Source organism: Mesoplodon mirus, assembly GCF_964341445.2.
Source record: "Mesoplodon mirus genome assembly, chromosome: 5".
Taxonomy (NCBI): Eukaryota; Metazoa; Chordata; class Mammalia; order Artiodactyla; family Ziphiidae; genus Mesoplodon; species Mesoplodon mirus.
Window position 1 is genome coordinate 107,305,403 of NC_138980.1, and position 25,049 is coordinate 107,330,451.

Below are 25,049 nucleotides of genomic sequence, written 5' to 3' on the forward strand. Positions count from 1 at the left end.
GCTCCGTTTTTTTCCCTCAAGACTGGCTATTCGGGGTCTTTTGTGTCTCCATACAAATTTAAAGATTTTTTGTTCTAGTTCCATAACAAATGCCATTAGTAATTTCATATGGATAGTATTGAATCTGTAGATTGCTTTGGGTGGTATAGTCATTTTCACAATATTGATCCTTCTAATCCAAGAACATGGTATATCTCTCCATCTGTTGGTATCATCTTTAATTTCTTTCATCAGTGTCTTATAGTTTTCTGCATACAGGTCTTTTGTCTCCCTAGGTAGGTTTATTCCTAGGTATTTTATTCTTTTTGTTGCAATGGTAAATGGGAGTGTTTCCTTAATTTCTCTTTCAGCTTTTTCATCATTAGTGTATAGGAATGCAAGAGATTTCTGTGCATTAATTTTGTATCCTGCAATTTTACCAGATTCACTGATTAGCTCTAGTAGTTTTCTGGTGGCATCTTTAGGATTCTCTATGTATAGTATCATGTCATCTGCAAACAGTGACAGTTTTACTTCTTCTTTTCCAATTTGTATTCCTTTATCTCTTTTTCTTATCTGATTTCCGTGGCTAGGACTTCCACAACTATGTTGAATAATAGTGATGAGAGTGGACATCCTTGTCTTGATCTTAGAGGAAATGGTTTCAGTTTTTCACCATTGAGAATGATGTTTGCTGTGGGTTTGTTGTATATGGCCTTTATTATGTTGAGGTAGGTTCCCCCTATGCCCACTTTCTGGAGAGTTTTTATCATAAATGGGTGTTGAATTTTGTCAAAAGCTTTTTCTGCATCTATTGAGATGATCATATCATTTTTATTCAATTTGTTAATATGGTGTATCTCATTGATTGATTTGAGTATATTGAACAATCCTTGCATCCCTGGAATAAATCCCACTTGACCATGGTGTATGATCCTTTTAATGTGTTGCTGGATTCTGTTTGCTAGTATTTTGTTGAGGATTTTTGCATCTACATTCATCAGTGATATTGGTCTGTAATTTTCTTTTCTTGTAGCATCTTTGTCTGGTTTTGATACCAGGATGATGGTGGCCTCATAGAATGAGTTTCAGAGTGTTCTTTCCTTTGCAATATTTTGGAAGAGTTTGAGAAGGGTGGGTGTTAGCTCTTCTCTAAATGTTTGATAGAATTCACCTGTGAAGCCATCTGGTCCTGGACTTTTGTTTGTTGGAAGATTTTTAATCACAGTTTCAATTTCATTACTTGTGATTGGTCTGTTCATATTTTCTATTTCTTCTTGGTTCACTCTTGGAAGGTTATACCTTTCTAAGAATTTGTCCATTTCTTCCAGGTTGTCCATTTTATTGGCATAGAGTTGCTTGTCGTAGTCTCCTAGGATGCTTTGTATTTCTGTGGTGTCTGTTGTAACTTCTCCTTTGTCATTTCTAATTTTATTGATTTGAATCCTCTCCCTCTTTTTCTTGATGAGTCTGGCTAATGGTTTATCAATTTTGTTTATCTTCTCAAAGAACCAGCTTTTAGTTTTATTGATCTTTGCTATTGTTTTCTTTGTTTCTATTTCATTTACTTCTGCTCTGATCTTTATGATTTCTTTCCTTCTGCTAACTTTGAGTTTTGTTTGTTCTTCTTTCTCTAGTTCCTTTAGGTGTAAGGTTAGATTGTTTATTTGAGATGTTTCCTATTTCTTGAGGTAGGCTTGTATAGCTATAAACGTCCCTCTTAGAACTGCTTTTGCTGCATCCTATAGGTTTTGGATCGTTGTGTTTTCATTGTCATTTGTCTCTAGGTATTTTTTTATTTCCTCTTCGCTTTCTTCAGTGATCTCTTGGTTATTTAGTAACATATTGTTCAGCCTCCATGTGTTTGTGTTTTTTATGTTTTTTTCCCTGTAATTGATTTCTAATCTCATAGCATTGTGGTCAGAAAAGATGCTTGATATGATTTCAGTTTTCTTAAATTTACTGAGGCTTGATTTGTGACCCAAGATGTGATCTATCCTGGAGAATGTTCCGTGTGCACTTGAGAAGAAGGTGTAATCTGCTGTTTTTGGATGGAATGTCCCATAAATATCAATTAAATCTATCTGGTGTATTGTGTCATTTAAAGCTTGTGTTTCCTTATTTATTTTCATTTTGGATGATGTGTCCATTGGTGTAAGTGAGGTGTTAAAGTCCCCCGCTATGATTGTGTTGCTGTCAGTTTCCCTTTTTATGGCTGTTAACATTTGTCTTATGTATTGAGGTGCTTCTATGTTGGGTGCATGAATATTTACAACTGTTATATCTTCTTCTTGGATTGATCCCTTGGTCATTATATAGTGTCCTTCCTTGTCTCTTGTAACATTCTTTATTTTAAAGTCTATTTTATCTGATACGAGTATTGCTACTCCAGCTTTCTTTTGACTTCCATTTGCATGGAATATCTTTTTGCATCCCCTCACTTTCAGTCTGAATGTGTCCCTGGGTCTGAAGTGGTTCTCTTGTAGACAGCATATATATGGGTCTTGTTTTTGTATCCATTCAGCAAGCCTGTGTCTTTTGGTTGCAGCATTTAATCCATTACGTTTAATTTAATTATCGATATGTATGTTCCTATGACCATTTTCTTAATGGTTTTGTGTTTGTTTTTGTAGGTCCTTTTCTTCTCTTTTGTTTCCCACTTAGAGAAGTTCCTTTAGCATCTGTTGTAGAGCTGGTTTGGTGGTGCTGAATTCTCTTAGCTTTTGCTTGTCTGTAAAGCTTTTGATTTCTCCATCGAATCTGAATGAGATCCTTGCCGGATAGAGTAATCTTGGTTGTGGGGTCTTACCTTTCATCACTTTAAGTATATCATGCCACTCCCTTCTGGCTTGTAGAGTTTCTGCTGAGAAATCAGCTGTTAACCTTATGGGGATTGCCTTGTATGTTATTTGTCGTTTTTCCCTTGCTGCTTTTAATAATTTTTCTTTGTCTTTAATTTTTGCCAATTTGATTACTATGTGTCTTGGCATGTTTCTTCTTGGGTTTATCCTGTATGGGACTCTCTGCACTTCTTGGACTTGGGTGGCTATTTCCTTTCCCATGTTAGGGAAGTTTTCAACTATAATCTCTTCAAATATTTTCTCGGGTCCTTCCTCTCTCTCTTCTCCTTTTGGGACCCCTATAATGCGAATGTTGTTGCATTTAATGTTGTCCCAGAGGTCTCTTAGGCTGTCTTCATTTCTTTGCATTCTTTTTTCTTTAGTCTGTTCCACAGCAGTGAATTCCACCATTCTGTCTTCCAGGTCACTTATCCATTCTTCTGCCTCAGTTATTCTGCTACTGATTCCTTCTAGTGTATTTTTCATTTCAGTTATTATATTGTTCATCTCTGTTTGTTTGTTTTTTAATTCTTCTAGGTCTTTGTTAAACATTTCTTGCATCTTCTCGATCTTTGCCTCCATTCGTTTTCCGAGGTCCTGGATCATCTTCACTGTCATTATTCTGAATTCTTTTTCTAGAAGGTTGCCTATCTCCACTTCATTTAGTTGTTTTTCTGGGGTTTTATCTTATTTCTTCATCTGGTACATAGCCCTGTGCCTTTTCATCTTGTGTATCTTTCTGTGAATGTGGTTTTTGTTCCACAGGCTGCAGGATTGTAGTTCTTGCTTCTGCTGTCTGCCCTCTGATGGATGAGGCTATCTAAGAGGCTTGTGCAAGTTTCCTGATGGGAGGGACTGGTGGTGGGTAGAGCTGGCTGTTGCTCTGGTGGGCAGGGCTCAGTAAAACTAACGCACTTGACTGCTGATGGGTGTGGCGGGGTTCCCTCCCTGTTGGTTGTTTGGCCTGAGGCAACCCAACACTGGAGCCTACGTGGGCTCTTTGATGGGGCTAATGGCAGACTCTGGGATGGCTCACACCAAGGAGTACTTCCCAGAACTTCTGCTTCCAGTGTCCTTGTCCTCATGGTGAGACAGAGCCATCCCCCACCTCTGCAGTAGACCCTCCTACACTAGCAGGTAGTTCTGGTTCAGTCTCCCCTGTGGTCACTGCTCCTTCCCCTGGGTCCCGATGCTCACACTACTTTGTGTGTGTCCCCCAAGAGTGGAGTCTCTGTTTCCCCCAGTTCTGTTGAAGTCCTGTAATTAAATCCCAGTAGCCTTCAAAGTCTGATTTTCTAGAAATTCCTCCTCCTGTTGCTGGACCCCCAGGTTGGGGAGCCTGACATGGGGCTCAGAACCTTCACTCCAGTGGGTGGACTTCTGTGGTATAAGTGTTGTCCAGTTTGTGAGTCACCCACCCAGCAGTTATGGGATTTTATTTTACTGTGGTTGTGCCCCTCCTACCGTCTCATTGTGGCTTCTCCTTTGTCTTTGGATGTGGGGTATCTTTTTTGGTGAGTTCCAGTGTCTTCCTCTCGATGATTGTCCAGCAGCTAGTTGTGATTCTGGTGTTCTTGCAAGAGGGAGTGAGAGCATGTCCTTCTACTCTGCCATCTTTGTTCCAATCTCTGCTGGCTTCTTATCGCAGTGGCTTCTCTAGTTGTGCAGCATGGGCTCTAAGCACATGGGCTTCATAGTTGTGGCACACAGGCTCAGTAGTTGTGGCTCACGGGCTCTAGGGCACAGGCTCAGTTGTTGTGGCACACGGCCTTAGTTGCTCTACAGCATGTGGGATCTTCCCAGATCAGGGCTCAAACCCATGACCCCTGCATTGGCAGGTGGATTCCTAACCACTGCGCCACCAGGGAGGCCATATATGGTGTTTTTTGACTTTTCGAAATTTTTTGTGGAGGGGGAAGTTGACCTTAATTCCTTAAAAAGCAGGAGATGATTAATGGATGCTATTGGACAGTGGTTATCAATGAGTGCTCTGTTGGCATTTTCAGTGGTACAGATCTTCATAGTACAGAATTGTTTCCCCCATTGAAGGAAGATCTTATCCTTGTCCCCCGTCTGTTAGATGCTAACAGCACTCCTCAATCATTGCGGAAACGAAAGAAGTGCCTCCACCTCTCCAAGTTATGCTCCCGTGCCAAAGGTTAGTGGGATGGAGATGACTAGATGGTACTAGTTGAGAATGACTTCTATACGATAAGCTTTGGTTTTATTTATTCGTGGTGATACTTTTGTTCCATCCCGATTAAAGTAATTTTCTTGTATAATAAATAAGCAGTTCTTTCTCCTCCTCTTAGCTATTTTGAGAAAACCAATCAGAATTTTAAAAATCTTGTCACTTTACATGGATATACTCATGTAATGTGAATATATGTTCAGAATATCCAAATTTGCAAATAGCTTGAGAAAAAGAATCGTAGATGCTAATATGTTGCTGCAGTAATCAAGAGCAAAAGTAACACCAAATTAGTTATGATTAGATTAGTCTTGGGTTACTGTTTAAAACAGTAAATGAAACTGTTTTGATCATTAGCAGAAGTGGGGAAAATAGTAGAATATTTTCTTATTCTTTCCTCCTCTTATGAGGGAAGACCTTTACCTCCTTTTTTTGCATTGTTGGATCCAGGGCTAGATGTATTATCTGATCTATGTTTTTTTCTTTGTTTTTGGTTCTCTGCATGTCATCTTTCAAACTTAACACTGCAAACTGCTCCCTTTCCTGCCCCTTGGCATTCTTTTCTTTGACTTCCTTTCTATGAATAATTCAGTTACCCGTTCTTTATTGATCTTGTTTGGCATTCTTATGTTGGGAACAAAGCAGTGTCCTTGGTGCTTAGGCAGAGTGTGAATAAGTTCAATACATAAGGGGAAAAAATCTGGTTACCAGCATCATAGAATTTTTGATATAAATAACTACATGTAAAATTCTAGCACGTGGTACAGGACAACATGCAGGTACCGTGCATTCAGCATGTGTTAGCTTAATGGGATGTAGTCATTTCAGTAATAATTTAGATTTTGTATATATATATATTTTTTGGCTGCATTGGGTCTTCGTTGCTGTACGCGGGCTTTCTCTACTTGCGGTGAGCAGGGGCTACTCTTTGTTGCGGTGTGCGGGCTTCTCATTTGTGGTGACTTCTCTTATTGCAGAGCACAGGCTGTAGGTGTGTGGGCTTCAGTAGTTGTGGTGTGCTGGCTCAGTAGTTGTGGCTCATGGGCTCTAGAGCGCAGGCTCAGTAGTTGTGGTGCACGGGCTTAGTTGCTCTGCAGCATGTGGGATCTTCCTGGACCAGAGCTCGAACCCATGTCCTCTGCATTGGCAGGTGGATTCTTAACCACCGTTCCACCAGGAAAGTCCCTAGATTTTGTATATTAATACATATTAGAGTATATAGGTTTGTTCTCTTTTGAACCAAGGCACAAATTAGAATTTCTTCTTTTGTTGTTAGTATTGGAATTTATATTTTACTATTTGCTTTTTTTTTTTAGTTACAACTTATGGTGTGGTTTATTTTTTATATTGGTGGAAATGACTATAACTAATTGATATTCTTCCATATTTGGATGCCTCCATCTATTAACCCTTATTGTAAAAAGAGTTACTATGGATGCTTTAAGTTTACTCCAGAAGTGCCCATGAAATTCATGACTTTGTAGCTGTTTGTCAAAATCAAATTCTAAACAGCTTGTTGTCCCTTCCCCCAAAATAATAGAAAGACATAGTGGTAGGTATGTGATATTTTATAATGTTACAGCTATTTATATTATATTTTAATGAACTTTGTTTAACAAAATTTTCAAAGTTCCTGTGTTTTATTACAGTACAACATTCATAATTATTATTAGAAATACTGTTAAGTTTATAAAGAGCTAAGGTTTTCTTCATTTTAATTAATAAGTATTCCTAAACATTATTAACTTTTACCTCCATAAGGCTAAATCAGATTTCATGGCTGAAGAAAGAAAAGAAAAAAGCTGGATGTTTACATACAAAATTTAAATTCTCCTTCAATTATAAATGTGCTTACTTGGAATATGGTGGATATAGATAGTTTTTGTAATTATTATATATTGCTTTTGTTTCAAATACCACAGAACAATAAGACAAGAGCTTTTTGCGAATGATAAAAATCAGATCTTAGGTTAAGGATTTTTCTTTATTATTCATACCTTTTAGAATTTTATTGGAACTAAAGATTTTAGCGAAATTTTCTAATTATTTACCTAGAACTGTGACCCAAAGAGACTGTGCTGTATATTTGTTTCTAAACGTAGATAAAATGACCAGAAAGGAAATTTGGCTATTGATGCTCTGCGAAGGCCATTGGTACTTTTAACTGCTTCAGAAATTCAGGGAAACGGGACTTCCCTGGTGGTCCAGTGGTAAAGAATCCGTCCTGCAATGCAGGTGACATGGGTTTGATCCCTGGTTGGGGAACTAAGATCCCACATGCCATGGGTCAACTAAGCCACGCACCACAGCTACTGAGCCTGCGTGCCGCAAACTGCAGAGCCTGCGTGCCGCAAACTGCAGAGCCCGCGCGCCACAACTAAAGACCTGACACAGCCAAAAAAAAAAAGAAATTCAGGGAAATTACTGTTCCTAGAAACCATGGAACTTAGTTTTATAGTTATCTTAAAGCTGGACTGTAGTTTGGTGAATCTATAAGTAAATTGTTTTTTCTACCAACTGTTAAGTGTGTTTTAATAGTTACAGACTATTGTACTCATGGCTAATAGGCAATTAAAAATATATTTACAGCTCTATCTTAAAAGAACCAACCACGGAAAGCCTTCAAGCCCTTTGTGCTCTAGGATTGGCAATGCAGGATGCAACACTGTCAAAAGCTGCACTTAATGAGTTACTGAAGCACTGCAAACAGAAAGACAATGATTATAAGAGATGCCTTCTTACTTCAGCGATCTATGCACTGCAAGGTCGCACTGTGGCAGTGCAGAGACAAGCATCTAAAGCTGTTCACAGGTAAATTCTGTACTTGTGAACTTGGGGTCTAGTTATACTTGACGAAGTTGTCTTTGATGTTTGGACCTTATTAAGACTATACAATGAGGTAAGCATATATATTTGGAAACCAAGTTGTGGTTTTATGAAACTGTACATAGGATCAGGTAACTGACTACATGTTATTTCACCTCTAACAATTTAAATAAAAAATTCAGTTGGTAAAGAGAGAACAGAAAATCTTTCAGATTAAGGCACAAATCTTGTTGTTTTTTTCAAGAACATGAAAAGTTTATTCACAAATGAAGGAATAAAAATGGTTAATATACAAGAAAATACCTGAAACTTCATTAATAATACAATAAATGCAAATTTTAAGAATAAAGATAGAATTTTTGACAAATTGACAAAGATTTTTAAGCTTTTTAAAAAAATTAGAAATACTGAGTAAAGGCAGTTTATACATGGAGGACTCATACAGGACCTGTAACTGGCCACAAAACATTTTCCCCAAATTCTCCTGTGCCACATCTTGTTTTAATATGAAAGCCCTTACAAATTCTCAAGTTTGTGATATTGTCAGTTTGTTATCTGATACCGTCCAGTTTGATGGTTTTAGGAATTTTTTGGCCACTCAAACATTCATTAATATTCAAAATTTGGAAAATAGAAAGCTGCTATCACTAGCAACAGTGTTTATTTATTAGGTTTATTTTTAGCAGTAAAGTGCTACATCTGTAGTTTATTTTCCTTCCACAGTTCTCATCTCTGTGTTTTCTTTGAACACAACATATTAAAATTTCCTTAACCTTTCTTAATTGGATCTCATGGCTCTGTAATCATCACATTGCTGATTTTTCTTTCTTATTTTAATAAAAGCTGTAGGTGTATATAGGAGATATAAAGTATGTTTCTAAAAATTCAGTCATTTTTAACCACACGTAGAGAATTAATTTGAACTTGCTTTAGATGTCTAAAAGATTTTTAACTTAGATACTAAATAAAATGTTGATTTTGGGGGGTACTTTTTGTGATTAAAGTAACTACCATCTCTAAGCCCTCTGCTTTTGATGATCATTATAGTAACCCAGCTGATGCTGCTCTTTGGTCTTTGTTGTCCCGAGTAGTTGCTCAGTATACTCAACGAAATGCAAAGGTGAGTAATGTTCTAAATTCTGGCAAAAGATAAAATAACTTATGATGTGGTATATAATATAATTTTAAAGTATCAATATTAACATTATCATTCTGGAAAATAATTAACTAATAGAGCAAGGGAGTTCTGTTATTTAGTGAAGTTTTTCATTAGTCATTCAACAAGTAGTACACAGATTTTCTTCCATGTACTGTTGTACTGCTCTGGGTGTTATGGAAGATACAAAGAAGGAGGTGGACTTTTTTGAACATGTATAGGTTGTTATGTTATTCCTATAATTCACTTTCTTTTCCAGGTAAAATGTCTAATTGAATTTTTAAAAATTAAGGATTTCAGATCGACTTTATGAAAACTATCGTGCTGCATATATTTTCCTTACTTTTAGTACTGAGTTGAATATTGAGGTGGTGGTGATGAGGTTCATGATGCTCTGAACTTTAGTTACTTATTTTACTGGGAACTGTGGACATTTTAAAAATACTAAATTTTCATGGAGTAAAACTATGTTAGTTTATCTTAAAATAAGTTTTGTGGTCTTTTTTTTCTTTCAGTCTTTGTTTCACAATCTTGTATACTGTTAGAAAATTGTATATTTGTTTGTTACTATTGTAAAGTCATGTAACTTTTGGACCTTTAATGAATATTTTAAAAGAGCAGAGTTGAACTGATCATAGTAGAAAAGATTTTCTTTTATAAAAACATTAAACTGCTTTTTTAAAGTTGGTACTTAAGGAGTTTAAAAGTTACAAATGTGATAAAGCTGAACCTTTCAAATGACTTAATGTAAAGATTTTATCAGTCTTAATTTTTACTTTTTTGTGAAAGTTTATGCATTTATATAAGTAATAATTTGTTTACTATTATAGGGAGGTGCGGTAGCAGGAAATGTGGCTCATATTCTGGACTCAAATCATGGAAAGGTTAGTTTGCCCCAATTCAAAGTAAATGTTAAATAATATTATTATTATTTAACATTGGAAATGTTAAATAATATTATTTACTGTTAAATAATATTGTTAAATAATATTATTGATGAATAATTTTTCTTCTTAGGCTTAGGGGTCACATCATATCCAATATAGTACTACTTTTAGTCACTTTGAAAGTCAGGGAGCTATAAAGAGAATTGGTTAACACCCTTCCTTGCTCTTTGTAGAAGGCATTACTATACACTGCAGTAAATCAGTTGGCTGTGGGAAGCAGTTCAGCAGATGGTGAGAAAAATACTGCACTAAAGGCCATTCAGAAGGCAGCTCTCCTTTCTCCAGGTGAATATAATGTGATCCATTTCATTATTTAGGATTCCGTCCATCTTGCATTTGTGTTAAAGAAGCAAAGTTTGTATTTTTATGAAATAAGGGAATTTTAAAATATTTTAAGGTCTTGCATATTATTTGATTACTACGTTCAGCTACTGATATTTAAGAGATAATCAGTTATTGAAGCAGGCTCAAAGGAATATCTGTTTAAAGATACTTCATTAACCATTATTGAAACTCTGAATTATATATTTTCAGAAAGTGGTTTTATTTCTGTTTTCCATCAGTCTGGTTTAATGAGGTTTATTTATAGCTACTAAATTATTTAATAAACATGTTTAGTTATTTTTATGTGTAGTTAACTTCTTGAAGAGTGGAGATATGTCTTCTGTGGTAACTGTTAGAACTGCCAAGGTGCTGGCCTCACCTGAACTAATTTCTTAGTTCTAACCAGAGTCGTATGTATGCCATTGGTCACAAAAGGCACTGAGGAACTGCATATAACCTGCATCAGCATGCTTCCATTACCACTGCTGGAGAAATGCTATAGAGGATTGGAATGTCTAACAAAGTAGGGTTATGGGATATATTTTTACATAATGTTATTTTTAACATGAAATATAGTTTTAAACAGTATATTCCCCCAGAGCACTTCAGACATTTGCTGGATCAGAATGCTATTGCTTTTGGCCAGGGACTGTGGGGAAACATACAAAGAACAGGTTCAGTACTATCTTCACAATAAATGATAAGGATCCTAACTAAACTTCAGAGATTATTTTATAAAACGAGTAAACAGACCAATGTCCCGTTGTTTATTCTTTCTTTCATTTTTGAAATAGAACAAAAAGAAATCCTAAACATTTGGTTTTATCTATGTCCTATGTTAGGTAAGTTTCTGATTTTTAAAGGTGTTCCCAAACAAGTATTAGATATAGAATTACTCTCAAGAATTCTTACCGTGGATCTAGAATGATAGATGTTAGCCTTTGATTGTGTACGTGGCATACACTTAAGAAAGGTGAGATTGCCCAGCTAAGATCTTCTCTAATTATTTTCTCTGATTTTCCCATATTATCCGGGGAATTCATAAACAAGGAAGCAGAGTCACATAGGAAGCTTAAAACAGGGACTGACTGATGAAGCTGAGTGCTTATTTGAGACTTGTTTGGAGTCCAGTGAAAGTGAATGTAATTGTAGTTATGTGTAGTACCTGTACATCTAAGCTTTGTAGATCTTTAGTTAGACAAAGTACAATTTTGATAGATGGTACTCCAAGGAATCTTTTCAGAAATTTAAATATAATCCCAGGAATTTAGAATTGAATGGAAAGAAATCCAATGTCTGTTAGATTAGTGCTTCTGTGATATTAAAAGGTATTTTTAGCAAACCATATTAAAAATTTTTTTAGGTTTCTAGTATATATATATAGTATAAATTATATATATATGTGTATATACATATATATGTATAAATTATATATATATGTGTATATACATATATATGTATAAATTATATATATATGTGTATACACATATATATGTATAATATTTATATTATCACTTTGTTTCATAGGGAATTTGAGTTGCTCGTTATCTGTAGAAGAGTTCATGAAGACAGCAGTTCTTTTGAATTGTGACAGAAGAAATTGCTGCCAGCTAATGTCCATCCCCCTCCCAAAATCTAAACTATAGAATACTCTAAGATCCTTAAATGAGTTGTTCACTTAATCTTACAAACACAAAAATTGATTCCACTTCAACTGGAATTATAGGATTTTAGACCTGAGGGGCACCTGAGCCATCATCTAATTTAGATGCCTTATTTTGTAGAAGTATGTGTTCCAAAGGAAGAGCGGCTGCACAGTTAATTAGTGGCATTGTTAGGCCTAAAATCCAGATCTAAGATTCAGTCATCTGCTTTTCATTATATAGTATTCAGATCTCACCATAAATTCTAGGAAATGGTCCCTATTTTCTTATTCTGGATTTGATTATGTCTTATGATATTTAAAATAAGGTAGGCATTATCTGGGCAGAAATTATTTTATAATATCAAGGTATGTATTTAATTTTTTATAAACATTTTTGGTCTACATAAGATTTCTAATGATTCTTGTACAATTAGCAGTAATACTGACTGTCTATAAATGAAATACATGTATTTCAGCCATTTGATAGGAGATATATATTAGATGGGGCAGTTAGGTAAGAAAAAAATTAAAAACTAGAGCTAAGAAATATGTTTAAATGACTGTATTGTTAACTGGAACCCCTTGTAGGATTTAAAAATTATCCATTTGTTTTTTTAAGGGTAATAGGACTGAAAATATTAACCATGTAAATATTAACCTGCAAAATATGATTTGAGAAACAAAAGACCAAACAAATTAAAAAGCCTAAGTTCCAAATCCCAATCCAGCTTTCTCTTTTCACAGTTAACTTTCTTGAAAAGAGGAGTCTATACTCATAATCTCTTTTATTACCTTCTCAACCCACTGCTATTGGGCTTTCCCTCTTCCCCTGAAGCTATATCAAGGTGTGAAGGAAGGAAGGAAAGATCAAATGGATGGAGGGATACATCAGTGTAATCATAATTGCTTCCTTGGAATGATAAAGTGACTTTTATGCTTGGCTGTTAGAACATAGGTAAAATGGAGTTGTCTTGAGCTTTTCCTTTGTCTCAGACTTTTCTTAAGAGCTGAGAAATTGTGTTATCTTGCTTTTCCTATGACTGAGCCTTTAATATAGAGACAGTGATGAACACAAGTGTCTCTGTGAGACTTGCCCTTGGTATTCAGTGAAAGTGAATATAATTGACCTTTCCACAACAGCAACTCACGTAACCAGCCATGGAAGAAGAGTTAAATAAGATATTTCTTATCCTCTGATGTGTTTGGAAAAAATGGCAAATCTTTTTTTTTTTTTTTGCGGTACGCGGGCCTCTCACTGTTGTGGCCTCTCCCGGTGCGGAGCACAGGCTCCGGACGCGCAGGCTCAGCGGCCATGGCTCACGGGCCCAGCCGCCCCGTGGCACGTGGGATCTTCCCGGACCGGGGCACGAACCCGTGTCCCCTGCATTGGCAGGCAGACTCTCAACCACTGCGCCACCAGGGAAGCCCAAAAATGGCAAATCTTAAAGGATGAATATAGTAATGTGCCTTATGAACTAGTTTTTCTTTAAGAAAATTGAATTTTTCTGGAGATAACACTTTATTTCATTTGTTGGCATTTGTAAACTCCTACTTTCATTTTTGGTAGTTTTTCAGCAACATGTTGATATTGACAGCCTCCTAACTGTATTTCCTGTGTTTAGGTGATCCTGCTGTCTGGGCTGGGCTAATGGCAGCTTGTCATGCTGATGATAAACTGGCCCTAGTGAAGAACACTCAGCCAAAGAGGATGGATTTACACTTGGCACTGTTATCTGCTGTTTCTGCTTCAAGTGAGTTTAAAAAAGCATTTCATACATGATATATTCAAGATAAAGTATTCAGAAGGATATTGCCAAAAGGTAGTAGGCAGAATTAGCCCTACATGAAAGGCTATTATATTCTCATCTAACAAAGCTTAAAAACAAGCCTTAAGGAGTTTACCTGCATACAGAAGAAAGCTCAAGAACATTACAGGAATACAGAAATATCCAGCATTCAGCAAGGTAAAATTCACAATGTCTGGTATCCAGTTAAAACTTAATAGGCATGCAAATAATCGGGAAAATACCACCCATAATGAGGAGAAAAATCAATCAATAGAAACAGATCCACAAATGACACGATAGAAATCTCTTTAACATGTAATTTACTGTTTAATGCACATATGACAATAGCACAGAGGCCAGGAGGGGAAAATGGAAGTATTTTGTTGTAAAGTTTTTATACTGTAAGTGAAGTGGTATGGTATTACAGTCATCCATAAGGATTTGTGAGGGATTTGTTTCATGACCCTCCTCAGATACCAAAATCTACCGATGCACAACTCCCTTACATAAAGTGATGTAGTAGTAGTTGAGTCTGCATATCCATGGGTTCCACATCCATAGATACAGAGGATCAACTGTACTTAAAGGTAGACTGTGACAGGTTAAAGATGAATACTCTAAACCTTAAAGTAGACACTAAAAAAATAGAGTTTAATTAATAAGCCACCAAAGTAGAAAAAATGGAATTATATAATACAAAAAGGAGGAAAAGGGAACATGGAATAAAGAGAAAACAACACAACAGAGTTAAACCCAACCATATCAATAATCAAGTTAAGTATAATGGTCTAAATACCCCAGTTAAAAGGCACAGATTGACAGATTGGATAAAAAAGCAAAAGCTAACTATATACTGCTAAAAGAAACATAAACAAAATATAAATCTATATTTAAAGACCAAAATAACCTCACAGTACTATATATAAAATAGAAGAACGGCAAGGACCTACTTTATAGCACAGGGAACAATATTCAATATCTTGTAATAACTTATAATGGAAAAGAATCTGAAAAAGAATATATATGTATATATTTATATATATGTATAACTGAATCACTTTGCTGTACACCTGAAATATTGTAAATCAGCTATACATCAATTTTAAAAAGATGCAAATAAAAAGACAAAAATGGCCTAAAAAGTAAAAGAATGGAAAAAGATATACCATGCCAACACTAATCAAAAGAAAGCTGGAGTGGCCACGTTAATTTCCTACAAGTTAAGATTTCAGAGCAAAGAATGTTTCCAGTGATAAGGAGGGTCATTTCACATTGGAATCAATTCATCAAGAGGACAATTTAGGCACCCAGTAGCAAAGCTTCAAAACACATAAAATCTGTGTTGTATTTCCCAATAAAATAGGTAGAAAAAATGAAAATTTATGGAAAAATACATGAAACAAACTTATAGAACTGAAAGGAGAGATAGATAAATTCATAATTATAGAGATTCAACACACTTCTTTTGATAATTGATAGAACAATTGGACAGAAAATTAGTAAAGATATAATTAAAAACTTGAAAAACACTATCAACTAACTTGACCTAGTTAGAACTTATAGAACAGTTCTCCTAACAACAACAGAATGCATATTTTTGTCAAGTGTACACAGACTATTTACCCATATATATCATATTATGAGCCATAAAACAGGTCTAAGTAAATTTAAAAGGATTCAAATCATACAAAGTATGTTACCTTAATACAATGGAATTAATTTAAAAATCAATAACCAAAAAATCTGGAAAATTCTCAAATATTTGAAAACTTCATAACATACTTGTAAATAATCCAGTTCAAAGAATAAGGCAGAAGGGAAATTAGAAAATATTTTGAACTGCATGAAAATGAAAAAACAGCATATAAAATTCTATAATACTCCTAAAACACTGCTTATATGAAAATATTAGCATTACATGTCCACATTAGAAAATAAGAAGGGCCTCAAATCGATGGTCTCAGCTTCTGCCTTGAGAAATTAGAAAAAAGGAAGGGGAAATTAAATCCAAAGTAAGCAGAAGAAAAGAAAATAGAGTAGAGATCAATGAATAGAAAACAGAAAATCAACAAAAGCAAAATCTAGTTCTTTGAGAAGATCAGTGAAATTGATAAACCTAGCCAGGCATCAGGAAAATAACAGAGAGTACCATTGTCAGGATTGAAAGAGGGTACAACACTATAGCTATTAAAAGTCTCATAAGAGAATCTTAAGAACAACTTTATGCCGTTAAATTTGGCGATGTAGATAAAATGGATAAATTCCTTAAAAGATACAGAGCTCACTTAAGAAGAAATAAACTGAATAGCTTTATATCTATTAAAGACAATGGAATTTATAGTTAAAAATCTTCTTATAAAGAAAACTCCAGGACCAGATGGATTCTACCAAACATTTAAGTAAGAAATAATACCAGTTCTATACAAACTCTTCCAGAAAATTGAAAAGGTGGTAACACTTCCTGACTTCTTCTATGAGATCAGCATTATGCAGATACCAAAACCAGACAAAGACATTACAAGAAAACTACAGAACTACAGATGTAGAAATTTATAACAAAACTTTAGCAATTCAAATCCAGTAACACATAAAAAAGATAGTAATACTTAATGATCAAGTGAGGTTTATTCTAGGAATGCAAGGTTGCTTTAATATTTGAAAATGAGTGTAATTTACCATGTTAACTGCTATGAAAGATGCCAAAGAGTTTATATTTTATGATTCCATTTATATGAAATTTTTGGTAATGCAAACTGATCTATTGTGAGTGAAAATGATTAATGACTGGGGACAGAGGAAAGGAGGAGAGATGGGTTGGAGACAGAAGTGATTACAAAGTAGTAGGAGGAAACTTTTCATGATGATGGATATGTTTATTATCTTGATAGTAGTGATGGTTCACAGATGTATTCTTATGTCAAAAGTCATCAGATTTACAGCTTGAATATGTGGATATGTGCAGTTTATCATATGTCAGTTATATTGCAATAAATCTTTACTTTTTTTCAATGAAGTATTTTCAGTTTTACTGAAGATAGTGATATTTTTTAATGCAAGTCACAAGTATATAAAGTCCTAAGTTATTCAGCTGTAAATATTCCTGCTATGAAACTTTGCAGAAACCTATCTCATGTTGAGATAGTCTGTGGTATTCCAGTGGTATGTGTAAAAGTTGTATATGCATGGTAATTTAATTTTAATACTTAACTGATTACTTCTCTGAGAACACATTATAAATTGCAGAAAAAAGTAACGTTGACTTTTTTTTTAAATAAAGACAAAGAATTCTTTGAAAATTACAACCAATCTCTTGAAAAGTGGTCTCTCTCCCAAGCTGTCACTGGTCTAATAGATACAAGAAGAATAGCTGAAGCTGAAGCCCTCTGCACAAAGGTATTGTTATGGAATTGAGATTCATGGATTCTTATCCTACTTGGAAAATAGCTTCAAAAATAGAATGCACGTTATTTAAAGAGCATTTGGTGGTGGTGGTGGTGGTGGTCGTCGTGGTGGTGATGATGATGATAATAATACCCAGTATTAACTGAGTACTTACTGTAAGCTAGTTAATACATTTAGTACTTTGTATTTGACTTTCACAACAATCCTATGACATAGGTATTTATTATTATCCCCATTTTTACAAGTGAGAAAACTAAGGCTTAAAGAGGGTAAGTAATTTGCACAGGAGTTCACAGGTAGAAATTGATGGAGTTGCTGTTTGAGCTCACGTTTGTCTGACTCTTAAGACTCAAGGTTTTAATCTTTTTTTTTTTTTGGTACCATTATGGAAGCAGTATTTTCCTTTGATTTCTAGTTACTCTCTTCAGAATGCTATGTTTTCCAGTATCCCTACATTTTTCCAAAGTTCTGAACGATGTAGAATGACTGTGGGGATTGTTAAGTGGGTGACGGGAATTACTGAGTAGTCAGTTTTTACCTACCTGGATTGTAGGCTGTGTGAGTAAATTCTTACACCTTGCCTAACCCATAGTAGGGTCTCAGTAAATATTTATTGAATGAACAAATCCGTTTCATAAACCAACTCAAAAATAATTTAATGAATAAGGGAAGTTTTAAACATCATTTTTCCTGAAAACATCTGTTTTCATAAATGCTTACCAGAGAGAAGGTGTTGTCTTTCTAGAAATGTTTTTTGAAAGATCAATATAAATTTTACAGAGAGAGAAGAATGGATCTTTGAAGATCCCTTTGGTCCTTGAATTCTCTGAAAATCAGAATAATACATTTTCTCTTTTATTTAAGTAATTCCATCTAGGTTCAGGACAGTTTAGTATAATACAGTGAATGTTTAGTAAGCATAAATTGACAGTTGCTTCGTGCTCCCTCTGACAGAATAAGGGATACTTTTATGAACCTTTCCTTGTCATTTTAATGTCCCAGTCTCTTACTTAGAAGAAAGCAAATCACATTTCAGAAATAAGAACATTTAGGACTATGACCTAATAATAGAAAATAAAGAATTATGTCATTGAGATACAAGCAATAAAGAAAGAAATGTTTAAAACAATAGTGGAAGGACTTGTTTAGAGAATCTCCTTAACTTCTTCTTATATGTGTATATTGTATGTATGTATGTATATACATATATAATACATACACACACATATACACATATACAACATACACATATTTTATATATATATACACACACATATAATACATTTATATGTGTGTGTATGTGTTTTAAGGTATAAATAAATGGCCTGGGTAAATGGGTCATTTCTCTTACTCCCAGTGTGTAAGAAGTCTGTGCCTGGAGGAGGGACAATGAGTATTTGTTAAGAGGTTGAGAAAGGAAAAAATTTATAACTCTTTCACTCTTAAAAAAAGTTAAGTTTGGACTTCCTGGTGTCGCAGTGGTTGAGAGTCTGCCTGCCAATGCAGGGGACACGGGTTCGAGCCCTGATCTGGGAAGATCCCACATGCCGCAGAGCAACTAGGCCCGTGAGCCACAACTACTGAGCCTGCGTGTCTGGAGCTTGTGCTCCACAACAAGAGAGGCCACAACAGTGAGAGGCCCGTGCACCCCGATGAAGAGTGGCCCCCACTTGCCGCAACTAGAGAAAGCCCTCGCACAGAAACGAAGACCCAACACAGCCAAAAATAAATAAATTAATTAATTTTTAAAAAATTAAGTTTCTTCCAATAAGGATTAGTTTTAGCTTTCACTGTTAATTTTATATTTTCTTAGTTCAGCTGTTTATATGTAGTACCTAAATTTTTTAAGATATCACCTAAGAATAAACCAAGTCAAAGGGACATACTAAATCTAAAATTAACAACTTATAAGCTACAGTAATAGCATTACTGATTTTAGAGCTTATTTAAGTGTAGAGTTTGGTATTCCCAAGATGTTCAGTGTTCTGTTGACTTTTGCTGTTTATTTTTTAATAAGAAAAGGTTAAAGTCAGGTTTTTTTTTCCAATATGGAGAATAGCTTATTTGCCTTTTACATTTAACATTTAAGAACTTGTTTGATGTATTTCTGTTTGGGGTTTGATTTTTAGAATTTAAAAAGTAACCCTGATCAGCCAGCTGTTATCTTACTTTTGAGACAAGTTCAATGTAAACCACTCCTAGAGTCACAAAAACCTCTCCCAGATGCTGTACTTGAAGAGCTGCAAAAAACAGTCATGTCCAACTCAACCTCTGTTCCAGCTTGGCAGGTAAATAAATTCTCTCTTTTCGTATGTGAGTCCTGAATTAAAATGCTTTGTGTTATTAAATGAGGTCAGGGGTATGCTCTATTTTTGTCTTGCCTTTAGATTCACTGTATATCTCTCATTTTCAGGATTTAAAGGGTATTGTGGTTAGAGAAACTAAAGAAGTTGAATATTCATTTAGGATCTGCTGCACGGCTTCGAAGCTTTTAACATTGTCGATTGTAAATTTTCTTCATTTAAAATAGTGTTGAAAATACTGTCTTTTACATGGGATTGGTGTAAGAGAACTAAGTGTTACAAACACCTTATAATAAAGTTACCATAATGGTGTTTAACTCTGTCTTTAGAGGGGATGTGTGTAGTTTTTCCTTAGCTACTTTACAGGTAACCTATATCCAAGATTTTAATGGGTTTTTAGTGCCTTTAGAAGTAGTTCTTTTCAGGACTGATGCCTGAATCAATAGACTGTCTGCCCTTTTGGCTGGCTCTGCTTACCACAAGGACAAATACATAATGATCACTGTGTACTTTATTCTAATTGATAGTAAAATACAAAAAGCATATAATTACTTTACTCAATTTGTTATAGTTCTTTCTGTACCACAAGATAGTATCAAGGGACTTTTTGATATAGGTTTTACAGAAGCTTATTTTACTACAGTTTGTTCTTCATTTTGATCTTTTGTTATGTCAACAGTTTTGATGTCCTGCTTAAAAAGATTATCTAATGGTGTAAAATAGTTGGATTATTCAAGTTAAGCCACTTTGTTTACTCTAATCCTTGAAGAAATATGGTGCTTTTTTCCCTCTCAGAGTAAATTTGTCATATGAGAGTTAAGATACTTTAATTCTAAGGTCAACTGGATATTGATGATCTCATGTTCTTTATCAAGGGGAAAAACACCTTGTCAAACTAAAAGGGAAAAATTAAAGGATAAATTATACAGTAAGTGAAGTCTGAGAGATAGTATATGTGTTTTCTTTTATACTGTGATATAATTCACAAAGAATAGAGTGTAAAGGGGCCTCCCTGGTGGCGCAGTGGTTGAGAGTCCGCCTGCCGATGCAGGGGATACGGGTTCGTGCCCCGGTCCGGGAGGATGCCATGTGCCGCGGAGCGGCTGGGCCCGTGAGCCATGGCCGCTGAGCCTGCGCATCCGGAGCCTGTGATCCACAACGGGAGAGGCCACAACAGTGAGAGGTCCGCATACCGCAAAAAAAAAAAAAAAAAAAAAGAATAGAGTGTAAAAATCTTATTACATATGTATATACCTTTTTAACCACGACCTATATCAAGATATAGAACATTTTCTGCAGCCTAGCTGCCTTCCCCATGCTGTCCCTTTGTGATCGCCCCCTACGTCCAAAAGAAAAAGGGAAACACTATTCTGTCTTCTATCACTTCTATCTAATTTTGCCTGTTTTTGAACTTGATATAAATGGAGTATCACTTTGTATCTGGTTTCACTCAACATCATGTCAGTGAAATTCATTTAGTTGTTTCATTTAGTTAAAATTAATATAGCCATAGTTTTTTTTCATTTATTTTTATGAATATACTGTAAAATATCCCTTTTACTGTTTGGATTACAGTTGACCCTTGAACATAATGGGTTTGAACTGCACGACGGCACGGGTCAACTTATAAATGGATATTTTTCAATAGTCCATGGTTGGTTCAATCCTCAGAACCATGGATACGGAGGTTGACTATAAGTTTACATCCGTGTTGTTCAAGGGTCAACTGTGTTTCCCGGTTTTGGCTATTATGATTAATGGTGCTGTGTCCATTCTGGGATATGCCTTTTGTTGCGTGATAGATTATGTGTATATTGACTTTAGTAGATCCTGTCAAATGTTTTTTTTAAATGGTTGTCCAGTTTATGTTCCCACCAGCAAATTATGAACATTCCAATTGCTGATATTGCTAGATGGTGGTTATTGTTTTCCCTTTCCAAAGGATATGTAGGTAATAGTATCTTGTGGTGGTTTTAACTTGAATTTACCTGATGACAAATGCTGTTGAGCCACTTTTCATATGCTTATTGGATCTTTGGATTTCCTCTTTTTTTTTTTTTTTTTTTTTTGCAATACGTGGGCCTCTCACTGTTGTGGCCTCTCCCGTTGCAGAGCACAGGCTCCAGACGCGCAGGCTCAGCGGCCATGGCTTACAGGCCCAGCCGCTCCACGGTATGTGGGATCTTCCCTGACCGGGGCACGAACCCGTGTCCCCTGCATTGGCAGGCGGACTCTCAACCACTGCGCCACCAGGGAAGCCCGGGATTTCCTCTTTTTAAAGTACCTTTTCTTTACTGTAGTTTTTCATATGCTGTTTTCTTACTGAATTGTTGGAATCATATTTTCTGGATACAGGCACATTTTTGGATATCTGTATTGCAAATATATTCTCACATCTGCCCCTTGGCTAACATTTTATTAATATTATTTTTTGATGAGTAGTTCTTAATCTTAATGAAGTCTAATTTATCATTTTTTAATGACTAATGCGTTATTGAGGTGTTCTACTCAAGAACTCTTACTCCAAGTTCATGAAGATATTTTTCTGTTTTTCTTTAGAAGCTGTTGTTTTACCTTTCACATGTAGGTCTATGATCCATACTGGATTAATTTTTATGAGTGTTGCAGGGTCAAGGTTAATTTTTTTCCATATGGATGTGTAATTGTCCCAGTACCATCCTTTGAAAAGACCATTATGTCCCCACTAAATTGTAGTGATGCTTTTGTCATAAATCAGGTGACTGGGTCTTTTAAGGCTCCCTGTTCTTTTCCTTCTTTTTCATTGATCTATTTGTTTATTCTTGCTTATAGCTTTATAATTAGTTTTGATATGTGGAGGTAATATTAAGACCTCCAACTTTCTTGTTTTCCTTCAGGTGTGTCTCAATCACTTTAGGTGTTTTGCATTTACATGTAAATTGTCAGTTACCCTTACTCTCCCCACCAAACAAAAGTCCTACAGAGATCTTGATTGGAATTACATGAATCTATAGTTTAATTTGGGGAGAATTGACAAAGTATTACTATTGAGTTTCTCTATCCATAAATGTGTTATATTCCTCCTTGTTTTAGCTCTGAATTTCTCTCAGCAGTGTTTTAAAATTTTTGCAATAGAGGTCTTTTACATTTTTGTGTTAAATTTATTTCCGGGTAGTTGATTTTTTGTTTTGTTCCATTGCAAGTGGTATTTTTTTCTGTACGTTGGTGTCAAACATTTAGAAATACCGTTGATTTTTATATACTGACCTTCCAGAAACCTAGCTAAATTCACTTATTCTTTTGAAATGGTTTTGGGTTTTCTGTATACACAATTACGTCCTTTGCAAATAATGAAGTTTTACTTTTTCTTTTTAATATTTTTATGTTAAATTTTTTCTTGCCTTATTGAACTATATATAGAGCCTCAATTACAGTTAAGCAGAGTGGTGATAAGGGAACATTCTCTACCTCAGTTAGAAAACATCTGTAATTTCATAATTATAATTTTTGCTTTAGGTTTTTTAGGTATTTATCAGATTCTAAAATGGCTGTCCAATTTATGTTTCAGATTAAGGAAATCCTTTTCTGAGTTTGTCAAGAGAGATTTGTTTTTTATCATGAATGAGTGGATTTGGGGTGGGGGCCATCTATGAGAATGCTTCTTTGTCTTTATTCTGTTAATGTGGTAGATTGCATTGATTTTCAAATGTTAAATGTTACATCTGTAATGTATAAAAAATCATATTGCATTTTGATTTTGTTCCTGACTTGCTATCTTGGGAGACTTTTTAAGGCTTCACACTGGACGTGGCTGTTGCTAATAGAATGGACAAGATGGCTACCCCTTTTTTGACCTGTGATTTTTGTTTTGGAGGCACAAAATTTATCAATAATTAAATTAAAATTTTAGTTTCATCAAAGTTTATTGAATTTGTTGGAAGTAGACTGTGTATGAAACTAAAATCTTTTGGGTTCTTTTCTCTTACTGTTTCTCAGTGGCTGGCACACATATATCAGTCCCAAGGAATGATGGGTGCTGCAGAGATGTGTTATAGGAAGAGTCTACAAGTAGCATCCCAACAAGGCAGCTGGAGTGGGAAACTCTCAAGCCTGTTGAGACTAGCACTGCTTGCATTAGAAGTCTGCATGGTAAGATCATGTTATAATTATGATGTGAAAAATTGATTCTTTTATTTTTCTTTAAGGTAAAAGCTTTTTACATAGTGATATTCCATTGAGTTCCTATAGTTTCATCACCTTTTAGTGTGGTCTCCTCATAGACTTTGTATTTGGGCTTTTTGATGGACATAAGAGTAACATAACATAAACCTATAGACTCTAGCAGGACACTGTCAGTGTTTAGGGGGAAAAAACAAAGATTGCAATTTTAAAAGTTGAATTACGGCAGAATATACATTTTTGTTTCTTGGTGATTTAAGTTAGAATTAACCCAGCTACTCATCAGTGACAGAGATACCAATAATTAACATTTTAGTCATTTCTTAGTTCAATTTGACATTCTGTAAGAGGGATTTCTAGTAATTTTTGACTTGATATGTTTTCTGATACCAAGGTAGGTATATTAATCTAGAAGTCTTATATACTAGTGTGGAAAACTTTTCAAGATAAATATTTAAGTGGATGCATGGAGGAGCAAACTCCAGAACAGTGTGTATGATATGCTGTTCGAGTGTATATATGTATGGTATGTATTTTTAAGAATATATATCTCTACATCGTGTGTGTGTGTGTGTGTGTGTGTACATGTGTGCACGCTAATAGGCACATGGAAAGATACAAAAAGATACAAAGGAGATTTAATGGCAGTTATTTTGGAGGATAGTACTAGGGGTCTTTAAGGGATAGTGGAGGAGAATTTTTCATTTTATATCCTTTGATAGTGTTTGAATTTTTTATCATATGCATGTTATTTCTGTAATTAAAAGATAAAATGTCATTTTTTGTTTTGGAAGAAATTTCCTAGACAGGCCTGAATTAACTCATGCTTTTGCCATAGTAGTCCATTGCCAACGTTATTTACTTGCTTTAACTAGACTTTTTGCCAAAGAAACATAAGAATTAGGAAATTTATTCAGCTTTGGTGCTATTACTGTGGAGCACGTTTCAGAGCTCCTTAGGTTGGGGCCATGTTTTGTTCATCTTTGCATCTTTGCTTTACCACTCTGCCTTACATATAGGAGCTCCTCCAACAATGGTTTTTGAATGACTGGACTAATAGTAATGGTAGTCAAATCTGAGGTGATTTGTCTGGAAAGAAATGGTGGTTAATGGTAATTCTAGATCACCAAACATTTTGTTTTGTTTGTCCCATATTTATATTTAACAAAAGTCTTTGTGACATTGGCAGTCGGTGGGCTATGGAAGCCACATGTAGCACCTATAAATGCTCTTGAATATGTGACCTGGAGAAGTCAATACCCTTTTAGTCTAACTTATTATTTGTTAGTTAATAAATATTATTAGTGATGTGGTTTTTTGTTTGTTTGTTCTTCATGCTGGGAAATTAAATCTGCCCTGAAATAAAATAAAAATAGCAATAATAATAGCAAACATACAGAACACTTAGCCTGTGCTAGGTTTACAGTGCTTTATACATATTAACTTCATTAATATTCATAAGAACCCTATTTTACAGATGGGAAAATTAGT

General features: G+C 35.1%; 1 protein-coding gene across 1 annotated transcript in view; it reads left to right on the top strand.

Moving 5' to 3' along the window:
• Positions 1-25,049, top strand: part of SKIC3 (SKI3 subunit of superkiller complex) — a 145,311-nt gene that overhangs the window by 111,307 nt on the left and 8,955 nt on the right. The window contains exons 32-39 of the mRNA XM_082620954.1: positions 7,600-7,821; positions 8,884-8,956; positions 9,823-9,876; positions 10,113-10,224; positions 13,531-13,659; positions 16,973-17,088; positions 19,227-19,385; positions 23,376-23,528. Of these exons, the coding sequence (XP_082477080.1) occupies positions 7,600-7,821; positions 8,884-8,956; positions 9,823-9,876; positions 10,113-10,224; positions 13,531-13,659; positions 16,973-17,088; positions 19,227-19,385; positions 23,376-23,528 (1,018 nt within the window). The remainder of the gene's footprint in view (positions 1-7,599; positions 7,822-8,883; positions 8,957-9,822; positions 9,877-10,112; positions 10,225-13,530; positions 13,660-16,972; positions 17,089-19,226; positions 19,386-23,375; positions 23,529-25,049) is intronic.